Source organism: Dromaius novaehollandiae, chromosome 5 (genome assembly GCF_036370855.1).
Source record: "Dromaius novaehollandiae isolate bDroNov1 chromosome 5, bDroNov1.hap1, whole genome shotgun sequence".
Taxonomy (NCBI): Eukaryota; Metazoa; Chordata; class Aves; order Casuariiformes; family Dromaiidae; genus Dromaius; species Dromaius novaehollandiae.
The window spans coordinates 29,638,067-29,650,838 of record NC_088102.1 but is presented as its reverse complement, the minus strand read 5'-3'; the positions used below and the strand labels follow the sequence as shown (position 1 = coordinate 29,650,838).

Genomic DNA, 12,772 nt, shown 5'->3' with positions numbered 1-12,772 from the left:
GTACAATAATCAAGTTACTTTTTCGTAATTTACTGTAAGTATTCTTAAAGTGATGCTGTCAGAAAGAAAATGTTGACAACACTACATCTTTTGCTTAATATATAACTGCAAGAGAAAAATACAAGTAGACTCTAAGTAAATTAATAGTTTCTACATTGAAATTAATCTTAATTTTACTGATACTGCAGAAGTTGATTGTGAAGAGAAAAATTGATTGACATGTGTGTGTAAGCACTGCCACATTAAAACTGCACAGAAAACTCTGAAGTATTGGTAAATGCATACACTTAAGATGCTTGGAAAGAGAAGGGACCTACAAAATTGAGGCATCCTGCCCCACAAACGACAACTTACCTAAAGTTACTCCTTCAGGAAATTCATCTTGAAGATCAAAGAGTTCCCCAAAAGCATATAAAAACTCCAAAACCATCAGAGCATCACCAAAGATCTCAGGAGGAAGTCTAGTCTTCACTGGCATTGGCACTGGAAGTTCCTGCAATCCAAATGGAACAACTTAATATTGTATTTGGTTTCAGCAGAGTACACAGGTGACTAAAAACAAACAGTTTATCATTCTAAGGAATATATCCATTGTGCTTCATTATATATTATTGAAAATATTTCTGCAAGACATACAGTCAATTAGTATGGTAATATCTGTGGCAGTATTAACTTAAAAGATTTACATCACAGTTGCATGCTGTTCGGTGTTTTGAGATATGGAAGTATTCAACTTCATAAACATGAATAAACTTCAGTCTTTGCCTTAAGGAACTCACATCTGCTACCAGTTTAATAACATGGTTATCAACAGGTTTTAAACCTCTATTAGTCCACAAGAGTTTTTACAATTGCTGGAACTGTCCTGACAAGCAAAATAATACACATTCTTTAAAAAGTTACGCAGCATCGCTGGCAAAAAACCCAACACATACACATAAAAACACACAATGCAGCAGCACTGTTTTGCACAGCTTCCTCTCATTTTGATAATCTATTCCCTTTCTTCAGTTCCTTCTCCTTTTCTATACACAGCCAGAAGTTTTCATCGTTACTGTCAAGGGCTTATACAGTTCACCCTGCAAGGATGTTCAGTTTTCATATGCTCCTCCCACCCAGCGCTAACAGTTCAATTAACGCTCCCTTAAATTTTCATTTGTCTTCTTGCTTCTGTCATGTTTCCCTGTGTATCTCTCATTAACCCCTATCCATGTATTTCTGACTATTTCTCATTCTGTTGCCATTCACTGCCAAAATTAATCATAACAAAGTGCATGCAAGTGTAACTTATCACACTTTATACTAGACATCTTATGTGGAACCACACTACATTCTTGTTTAGAACATGAAGCTCTTTGGGAGGTACATTCTTGTTACTTTCTACAGGTTTCCAAAATCATCCAGAAGGGGAACCATTAAGCAAGGATATCACTAGAGTTTAAATCAAAGGAGTGCCACAGAGAATTAAAAAGAAAAAAAAAAAAAAACAAAAAACAAAAAAAACATCCACTCATCTCCTTTCTACCTTTTGCATCCAAAAATTTGTTTCTTCATTACTCAAATCTTTTCAGTCAGTCAGGTTTACTCTAGGTAAATTCACATTGTATATCTAACTGAAAAGTCAGGCATACTCAATACCCTCTGCTCAACAATTTGACGGCAGAGGAGACTGTTCCACATTGAGACTAAGAAAACAGTCAAGATTTTTTGGAGGGTGAACATGCAGATGCTGTCCGTCCTATTAGCATCATCACTGGGATTACTCTGCACAGTATTACATGACTGCTGCTGACACACAACCCTAGCTTTCAGATCAGATCTAGATCTGCCTCTGCATGAGTGGTACTGCCTTGAGGACCTTGTAAAGTACAAGTCAAGCCTGCACTACTCCAAATCCATATTCAGTCGTACCTTAAGATCATCACACTCCATATCTTCTCTAGGTTTACTCCACTGTTTTAGGTATTCCACATATTTTCTTTTTTCTTCTCGCAGCTTCTCTCTTTCCTTGGGGGGGGGGGGGGGGGGTGGAGAGAGGGAGGAAGAAGAGAGATAGAAAAGTCAGAATTGTAAATAAAACCATGATCGGTTCTTCCTATTGCAATTTCTAGAACCATTTATCTATCTAGAAGCCATCTATCACTTCAATAACACTGAAAAATAAAACATTTTATTAGAACCAAATAATCATCATTTTTATTTTGTGTAAGATATTGATAAAAATATTCAAAAGTAAAAAATAACTGCAGTATTTCTTTCTTGTATTAGTCATGAACTTTTTTTAAAACAGAGGCAGGTTGAGGAAAAACATCTAAAATAAGAGGTTTTTATGAAAGTTGTAACAACAGAAGATGATCAGAATAGATAGCGGATGTGGCTGTGGTAAAATATAGTAGGATAAATAATTTCTTCATATTATGCCTAAGTAACAAAAAGATACTTAGCAATTCTCATTCAAAGGGAAATCACGAGGAACTCCACAATAATTTAATACACTGTGGTATCTGACACTATACAGGATCTCTAATTCTGAAGCAGAAGACTACCGTCGCTTCAAGTACTATTATGCATTACTGGCAAAAAAAGTTCATTAGTTCAGGAGCAAGTCCAAAGTGAATGTTTTGTGAACTAATATGTATAAAACAGAATGTTATCTACGAATACAAATGCACAGCCACATTTTATAAATGCAGAGTCTTTTAAAATGCAACTCTTATGAACTTGGAAACTTAACGGAAAGTAACTTAAGGCAGATAATAACTAAGAAATAAATAAGCTAGAAAGGCATTATGATATTCCCATATGAAGCACATACTACAAATGCATTACTTTTTCCTTTTCTATTTTGAGTCTCTCTTTCTCTTCTTTCTTCTTCATCCTTTCTTCTTCCACAATCTTCTTCAATTCTTCTCTTTTTTTTTCCTTATCTTCTTTCTCCTTTTTCTTAGCTTCTATAGCATTTGCCTTCTCTCGTTTTAATTTAGCTTTTTCAAAAGCTACACAGAAATACAAACAAACCTAAGTTATTTCTTTTTTATAAAATGTTAATTTTATGTAAACAAGCTAAATAGGTAGATTGATCACTTTATAATTACCATATGAAAAAGATACTGTTATGAAGACTGAATTTTCTATGCCAACCAGAAATTCAATTCTGCTCTACCCAGTAATCACTCAGAAGTTCTTTAGACAATCAGAATTTCAGAGTTAACACATTATACATGGTCTACAAGGTTGTCACTGTAATAAAGTTAAATATTTCTGTTTTTATGATTATACAGAAGTTGTTTATTATAGTTTTCTATCTAAAAAAAATTATTTAAAAGACAACAATTGATACCAACCATGTACATTTAGGGCAATGTATTTAGTAATGACTGCTTAATAAAAGCATGTCACAATTAGCAGTGTCCTATAGCCGCGAAAGATTTATGTTAACAAAAAAAATCTTCAAATAAATGATTTTTTTAAAAGTAATTATTACTGAAAATGTAGTACTTCAATGTTTTTTGTGTGAGTTTTACTTCCTTTACACAGTTTAAGCTGCATTATTCCCTGAGGAGATCAAGATTTCTTTGCAGAAACCCCCACACGCAGGCTAACAAATAAGTGGGGGTCAGTGGACTTACCATTTTAATTGAATAAAGAAGGCTAAAATGACAAGTGAAGGTTAAGAAAAAAAAAATGAGGCAAGATCCTTAATTCTAATAGAAAATGGATGAAACTGGAAAAAAAAAGATTGTATTAAATTGTTCAAGTTTCCCTATAAAATTCTGAAAATGGCCAAGACAGTTTCTACAGCTAGCTAGTGTACGCATCACCAGTGGTTCTCACCTGGAAAACAAAAGCAGTGAACCTGATCCCCCACAGTCTTCTGAGAAAGTTGATTTTCCAAGGTACTTTGTGTATTTTGCTGCCATTGTACACCATTAGTAAAGTATTATAGCAGCTCTTTTGAAGAGACTTTATAAATATTAATAATTACCAATTAAATATTATTTACAGGTAAAAATATTTAGTTTCATATTCAATTACATTCACAGAGTTTTAAGTTTATTTTATGGATGGGATCGTACTCAGTTTCAGTATATGAAAAGATGCTGTTCTTAACAAAAAAAAGTTCAGTTCAGAGCTCAGGGGCCCACATTGAGCCAAAAATGAACACACAGAACAAATGTGACAAAACAGCATTTTTTTTTTTTTTTATTTCATGAATCCATCATTATTTTGCATCTCCCATCAAGAAACAGAAAGCTATTACCAAGTCTGAATATTAACATGCTGTGGCAGTTTTCTAGCCAGGTTGCAGAAAATCTAAAGAATACATTTGGATCTCCACATCATGCAACTTACTGCAAGACTGATTGCTCTTTCATTGTTTGAAATGGGATGTTTTAAGGGCATTGCATTGTGGGGTGCAACAGGGTAACATGAAGATAAAATTAAGCCAAAACATGTCTCAACTAAACTCCTAAAAGCTGCAGATAGTACCACATGGGAAAGGAAGCAGCTTTGATACTGCTGCATTATTACCTTATTCTGTGCTGTCATTTCCAGCACATAAGAAATAGATGCTATCTGTGCAAAGAAGTTTAGTGGAGCTAGCTATACCCTAATGTCCCTGTCTTCCCTGAAGACAAGGTCCTGAGCAGGCAACTTTAGTTAGCCCTGCTTTATGCATGAGGTTGAACTAGACAAGCTCCAGAGGTCCCTTATATCCTAAAACTACCTATGATCATATGGTAATGGAAATAAAAGGTAGCAACTGAAGGTTCACCAAAGTATCTTCACAGATTTAAGCAAGGATGTTCTTCCTCAGGAAAGGCTTTCAATTAAGAAAAAACACCTCTTTGTCTGAGGAAGGAGAAGTTTCACTGCTTTGTCTCTACAAGAAGAGATACCAGTTTACTTAGTTAAACCCATACAGAAGGTACGCAAGTCCTCTTATCTCACTTGAAACCAAGTTTAAACAGACCAGAAATTGACCAAAGCTAAGGCAAATAATTCAGTCTGAAATGAAAACCTCCAAAGCGACTTGCACTCTTTTACCTAGAAAAATTTGTAAACATACTTGAAGTAATCTTGCAGAACACACAGACATACCTTAAGTGTCTATGCAAAGACATCTTCAGAATGACTCAAGTGTTCAACATAAGATTTTCTTAAGGATTATTATAGGTTTAGAAAGCATTGCAGTTCTTTTTAATTTGAAGGTAGTTTTTCTATTTATAGCTTTTCCTCATACCACAGACTGATTTCTGTGTTACAAGTCCATGCTATAGAGTCAGCCAGTAAAAATTATACATGACCTCTGAATCCAAACTTCTCCAAAAATTATGTTTTGCTCATTATTTATCTGAGATAGAGACCAACACAGTTTGACTGAAAGCCTCGCAGGTTTCCACAGGATAGTAAAAGAGGTAAGGAAACAACAATTCTAACCACTGAAAGGAGCACTTTGCAATAGTGCTGTAGCAGTGCATTCTCATTACATTTTTCCCTTTGAAAGGCATAACCCCAAAATACTCTAATTATGGTCAGTTCTCAAACCTGCAGAAACTAATTCTGACAGTCATAGGACTAAACCTCAACTTACCCATGGCCTGCATTTCCTCTTTTTGTCTCTGGAATCTCGTCTTTTCCTTTGCTCCTTTACTTCTGTTTCCTTGAATATTTTGTTTAGCAGTAATCTTGTCCTCCTGATAGGGAGTTTGGTGGGTGGGGTGGGGGGAGCGGAGAGAAAGAGCATAGTATGTACAGTGAGATGACCTGCAACATATATTCCCCATCTTTCAACAGTTCTCTAAAACAAGAATAAAGGGAACCTAAAACCATTTCTCACAAACATACTAACTACTCAAACATTCTGTCTAATACTGGGGGGGGGGGGGGGGGGGGGAAATATATATATATATATATATATATATATACACACATATACATATACACACACACACACTTTTTTTTTCTTTTTTTTTAAAAAAACAGCTGTCTTTGTCAATAAGGACATTTAGAGCATTAAGATATTCAAAAAAAAGGCAAGTTACTTAATTGTATCTGAGAGTATGAATTAATTTTTTTTAGATTATTTATTAACCATCCTGGAAGGGACAAGTACTATATGTACCTTCACAACACACTGAAAAGCTAATCTCTTGGTGGGATCACAGAAATAAGAAAGATAAAAGTAAGAAGATAAATACCAAGCCTGACCGTTTTTCCCCCTTAAACATAAACTGATCTATTTTAATAGCAATTACATAGTATTTCCCAATTTGGGCTCAAGGGGCGTAGGGAGGAGGAAGCACAGTTTCAATCTTGTGTTCCAACTCTTCTGAAAGTTCACAGAAAAGATGGAAGAACTCAGAAGACTATACTGATGTGTCTTCATCAGAAGTTAAAACTTTCTTCATCACTTACCTGACTAATGGATGCCCTCTTTGGAGGTCTCCCTCGCCGTCTGCTTGCAGGACTGAAGATAAATGTGGGTGGGTCATCAGGAAAGAAGTAGGAGAAATTTTGTTGTGCTAGATTATATTTTGCAATTGATGTTGCCTTAATAAGAAAGATGAAAACAAATATTTATTGTGAAATTCTTACCTCCTCACAGATACAAGCTTACTAATGAATCAAGAATTCAGAGAGACAATACAAGCTATTAAATTCACAACTGGTTAGCTGAGAAAAAGAAGAGAAGATCCTGAAATGGTATAAATGTAGAGTTAATCCAGCAAGAGGATAATAATGTAAGCAGTACATGTTTGAGAAAAGAATTTGGCCTCATTTGGTAAAATTGTGCTTATTTAGATACCTTTTAGCAAACACAGCTGGACACAGACTTTCCAACAAGTTACTGGAATGTGCCAGGGATGACTTTTGACGGAGAAAGCAGGGAAAGCAATCTACTGAAGAGACCCACAATTCTCTACCATTTGAACAGTTTTGGAGGAGGGGAAAAAATTATGACTTCTCTCATTCCAAGTTGTCAAAGCTTCATTTCAAGTTTGCTTCCTCAAATTGTGGCTTTGGGAAGCCTGCCCTTATCAACTGATATTGATGAGGATACAAAGGAGACACTCCAATGAGGACATGTCCATGTAATTGCTGAAGTGCGAGGCAGTCAGTAATGGAACAAACAGACGCTCCAAAAAAACCTCAAACAGAAGATGGCAAATTCATACATATACAGAATATGGCAATTTTCATCAGGCAGCAGAAAGTGACACGAAATTGACAGATCAGCAGACACAGCACACTATGTCCCACTTCTCTGCATCAAGGAGAACATCGTCTCTTAAGTAGCCCAAGCACTGGACAGTCTAAACATGCCCTCCAACTCCATTTCAACTCTGTTTTCTTCTACTTCCATTTCTCTAAAAGAGACAGACTCTAATGTTACAAATAGATTTAAAAAGTTTGTTGCATTTATTATTTTCCACAATAATAGCAAGAGCAGCAAGACTCTCACTGATGCTCTCATCTCTTAGCACTTCCCTGTACAGAAGGAAGCTACACAGAAGTATGAGGAGGATTCTTCTTAATGCACATGCAAAATGCAGAATGTAGTAAACACAGTACTTTTCAAAAACAAGAATCTAAGAAGGATTTCAGGGTCGAGGCTGCAACATGGAGCAGAGAGACTGCAGGATCTCCTATAGCATAGATGGCATGGCGGAGGAAACTGCTTTCTATTTTGGAAGTGTGAGGAGGGCTGCTCCGTTCCTTGAACGGCACAAGGAAACAGCAGTTATCAGAGTTGCCCTGCACAGATTAAGCTGTGAACTCTAGTCTGAACTTTGCACTAAGTATCACAATATACCTTACATAAGAGTATAAAAATATGCATCTCAACAGCTTCAATACCTAAGGCCTCACCCAAAGCTCACTCCAGGTACCTGGGCTCCTCTGTATTTCTGTCTCACTGAAGAACTGGAAACTTAAATTAAATCTACAATAAGGTATTTTTCCAGCTAAAACTATTACAACAGAATAATACTAGCTTACTATACCAAGGCTGAAACAGTTAATTTTATGTAACCTAGAAACACTAGCTGCATACCTTGGAGAATGAAATCAGCTCATGTATTAAGACTCCTTAAAAAATAGATTATGCTTTAATAAATAATACTTTTGTAGATGAAGGCTCCCATTTTCATTTTGGGAACTTTTCTTAACCAGTAGTTAGTGGAAGACAGAGACTTAAACTCTGCTAAAATTCTAGAGTGTAGAAAAAGCACCATCTTGTTCAAAAACAATAACAAAAACCTGTTTTCACAGGAAAATTTGCAATATTCACCTCTATTCTGGAAAGGTCAAATACTAATTCCTATAGAATACTAACAAAAAGTTAAAGATGACATACTTCAGAAAGATGTTTTGAGTAACTAGTTGAAAAGTACAAAAACCAAAAAAAAAATTGAGCAATGTCAATATGCTATTCCACCTATCATTCCATGTTATTTACCTTAGTTTTAATGACTCCGTCATGTGGTTCACAGTGCTGTTTCAGGAAAAGTTTAAGTCTATCACGAGAAAAGAGATGTTTCCTCCGGCTGTATTAGGAAAGAAAGGCAGTATTATCAACTAACTTACTTTAGTTATTGTTTAAATAGAGCAGACAGCATGTGCAAGAACACTTCTAACAGAACATATGATTTCAAGTTTTTTGCCATTTTCTTAATTCTAAATTACACCCTTACTATTACAACCAATAACTGTTCTCAGCAACCCCAACTAAATTTCCTTATAAACAAAATACAAAAAACAAGTAATAATGTTTTATGAATCTGCAATTTTTGTTTTGAACATTATGGTATATCCTCTTTTAAGTACATAAACATGTGCATGCACACACAAACACACATCTCCACAGCCTACTCATCCTGTCTAGATTCTCAAAACATTAATTTCTATCACAGCAGCATTTAAAGTTAGCAAATAGGACTGAAGTCCCACTGTTCTAGAAGAGGCTGAAAATGAACTTGTGACATGACTCAGGACAATTTAAAAAGAAAAGAAAATTGTGTTGGGAAAACAGTATTCACATTTCACAGATGGGGAGGTGAAGCATACAAGTCTCAAGCTAACAAGTTTAAGAGGTGATTCACACACTTTCTGGCCAGACTGTAGAATCCCTTGCCACAGGACAGTGTGCATTTAAATGCTTCCTGGCATTCCAGGGAATCCTGCACTACTTCATAGGAAAAAGAAAACCAACTCAGAATAACTATGTTTACAGAAACCACATGTGGCTCAAAGTACTTGAGTACCTTTAAATGCAATGGAAAGTAGGGATGATTTGCTGAATGAGGACCAAATCCATCAAGTGACTTGCCTATTACACAGAAGTAATTTATGAAAAAACTAGTTCAGTTTCAAAGACTCATGCTGGAACTAAAGTGACTTGAAATCAGTGAAGTTTTTTCAAAATATTCAAATTATGGAATTTTGAATGAACAATCTACTCAAAAAAAGTTGCATTTTTCATTAAATTCCTCAAGACAAAATTGCACCATTTAAGAAACAAAAATCTTTGCAGCTATTTTAAAGCAATTAAGCACTCTGATTGCCAGCACCTGCTCCAGCATTTCAAACCAGTATTACTATTGCACAGAAAGAGAGCTCACAATGCCAACAGTCCCTAAACATTACAGAATAGAGTTCTCAAACTTTTTCATCTTCTTCATCAGTCACAGCAGTAGGGAGAGGCACTAGTAGCAATAGCTGGTCCCATCTGTGTGCCAGTGAAAGTATACAGATTTGAAAAGAGTTAGTATATGTACTAATACTTGTAAAGCCTGGAATTCCTGCTACAGAAAGCTTGTGAAATACAGAGGCAGTATTTTGTGCCAGTGCTCTAATTAACAGTTCTAACATATTATTTTAAAATGCTATTTGATATAAAAGAGATCCTAGCAGTGACTTATACAACTCACACAGTTGTCATAAAATACAATTTTAACTTTCATACACTAATTTTTACCTTAGCTGAGAGGCTTTAACAATAACAGATTCATATAGTTCTTTTTTAATAGGTTGGACTTTGTATTTGAACAAAGAAGGATCAATTATGGCTTTCTTCTTCCTAAAAACAAAACAAAAAGAGTTAACTACACAATCACAGAATATCAGTCTCAATGTAAATGTTTCAGATTTTTATATACATAAAACATATATATATAATATGTAAAACATATAAACATACACAGAGTAGACCTCTTGAAAATACCCAATCATATTTAATATAGTATGTAACTTCCGTTAGTACAAAACAAGACATTCATTTCTTCCAGCTTGCTAGCTTTAGATCTGCGTCAAAGCCAAAAGTATCTGCAAAGCACAGGAAAAGGGATAGGGAGAAGTTTATTTGGCGGGGGGCAAAATGGGGGAGCAAATCTCAAAAAAAAAAAAAAATAGTCTCAATGATTAAATGATGTACATAGTCAAACAAATGAAGGGAGAGAAAAGACGACAGACGTGGAAACAATAACATATTTATCAGACCTACAGATAAGCACTAGGATATCAACAGTCTGCCTTATTTGCATGTTACTGTCTGAGTTAAATTTGAGTCACTCAGATCAACTTCAACTTAAGAAAAGTAATTTAAAAAAAGCTAATCATAATAGCAAAACAACCCAGAGACAAACTGTAAAGAATAAGTAATTCAGTATGCCCAGTTTGGCAAGATTTTAACATTTCTGCCACTGTACTAGCCTATAATTTAAAATTTGTTAAAATAGTCTAGTCACCACTACATAAGGAACTTAAATGTGTTTTCTGTATTTAAAAAGTTATGAAGACTTTACTGAAAGTCTTAACACATAACAACTTCAAGACCTTTGTATTTTAGTCATGCTGCAAGATGGTCTTCCATGATCTTCTGCAGTCTCAAGAAAGGAAAGCAAAGGTAATGAACACTGTTGCAAGAGGATTTCCTAGATAGTAGCAAACACAAACTTATTTCCGCACCACACATCCCTACATTTCCAGGCCTTTAGTCTAACAGTCTAAAGAAGGACTCAAACACTGAAATTTATCATATATAACGTTCAGACACAAGATAAAAGATATTAAACAAAGAGTGCTAATATTATACCAGAAGCACATTAAGTTATTTATACAAACTAAGTAAATTGCCAGTTCCAATATTGTCTGCAACTGAAGGCAGGACAAAAAGAATAATCAAATGGTTAACTCTAATATTATTAACCTTTACTTTTTGGTTTGAATAAGTTTTTCTCTCATCTTTTACAGATCATATGTAACAGCCCAACCTAATTCACAAATACACTGTTTTTCCTGCTTAGTTTCTGAGTTTTTAATGATTATCTTAAGTAGTTAACACATTCCTAAAGTCTTCCTCTGTAAATCTTAAAGTCTATATTTTGCTTAGCACACAACAGTAAGAAAAATTAATTCAATACATGTAAAAAGGTTTAAAAATTGTATAGATTCCTTAAATGCTTTGGCATACAAGTCACAGTATTAACATCTGCTTTTGTAAAGCATTACATAAAATACACAAGAGTCAAAGATATTATTAGACCCATTTTACAGCAGAGAACCACTACACAAAGTCTTCACAGAACAGCGCAAACAGAGTGCAGGAAAAGAAAGTTACCAGATCCAAAATTAGGTGAAGGACAAAACAGCAGGCATTTTTCCAGTCTAAAGTCTGACAAACCATACTGCAGCTTTGTGGACTAAATAAAGGTCTGCGGGAATGATGAATTTTGCTCATCAGAATTTCAAACCCATCTCTCCATCCTTCTCAGTAAAGTCACTGAGGTCACTGATATGCACAGATCTTAATTAAAGAAGAAACAACACAGAATGCCTTGGAACTTAGCAGGTAAAAGCTGGAACTCACTAATCCTTATTATACTAATTACTATTTGCACTCAAGTAAACATGCCTACTACCTGTTAGAGTCTCCAGAACCACTGACAAAACATAAACCTCATCAGCCTTCCAACTACTTTGACATGGCGACCGCGTGAACTGGATATAAAGTTTCGCTGTGTTGTATTTGGACAGCATAGTCTTATAGCGGCTTTACCAAGAAACTTCTGAGACAAGAGTAACAAAGTCACCCTGTCCAGAACAGGGCTATCCTGATAATCTGAGCTGAGTCTTAATGAAGCTAACTCTACCTTGCAGTATTAATGGAACTAGACAAATTGCACAGAAAAAACACTGAAGTTTACAGGATCAGGAATGCATCTAAAATGAATTCTGTCCTCCTCTGGAAAAGGCACAGTGGCTTTTCTTCTTCTATTTGACAAAAACTGTGTTTAGGAATGGGAAAGCACACCTGAAGAATGTTAGCTGAATACTACGATCATTTATGGTTCTACCTACGCTCCTCAACAAGCCTTTTGCAGAGGTAATCTGTCAATATATAGATCTGACAGAAAAGCTAGCCTCTAGACAGCTTTGAAGGTTGCTGTTGAGAACCAAGCAACTGCAACTGCCCATTTGGAACTTTAAGTATTTTATATAATCTGACTAGACTTGCAACGTGAAAAAACAGCAACTTGAAGATCAGTAACAGTTTATTAGTTATACTGCTCTAGAGACAAGAAAACAGCAGCTAGCAATAAAATCCTGACTTTGAACCTTTTGATGAAGATTTTAAGCTACACTAGATCCAGTACATTGGTCCTTCCTTACAATACAAGGTGGACTAAGACCTATGACCATTATTATTAGATTCAGGGGATGGAGGGACGAGGGGAGAGAAAGGAAAGGGAAGGAAAGAAAAGGAAAT

The 12,772-nt window shown here is 35.3% G+C and overlaps 1 protein-coding gene across 2 annotated transcripts in view; it reads right to left on the bottom strand.

Moving 5' to 3' along the window:
• BAZ1A (bromodomain adjacent to zinc finger domain 1A) overlaps positions 1 to 12,772 on the bottom strand; it is a 66,705-nt gene that overhangs the window by 30,081 nt on the left and 23,852 nt on the right. For both annotated transcript variants that reach the window (XM_026095064.2, XM_064512364.1), the window contains exons 5-11: positions 9,983 to 10,084; positions 8,465 to 8,552; positions 6,421 to 6,555; positions 5,597 to 5,699; positions 2,830 to 2,996; positions 1,912 to 2,007; positions 355 to 493 (exon numbers count right to left, since the gene is read on the bottom strand). In XM_026095064.2, the coding sequence (XP_025950849.1) occupies positions 355 to 493; positions 1,912 to 2,007; positions 2,830 to 2,996; positions 5,597 to 5,699; positions 6,421 to 6,555; positions 8,465 to 8,552; positions 9,983 to 10,084 (830 nt within the window). The remainder of the gene's footprint in view (positions 1 to 354; positions 494 to 1,911; positions 2,008 to 2,829; positions 2,997 to 5,596; positions 5,700 to 6,420; positions 6,556 to 8,464; positions 8,553 to 9,982; positions 10,085 to 12,772) is intronic.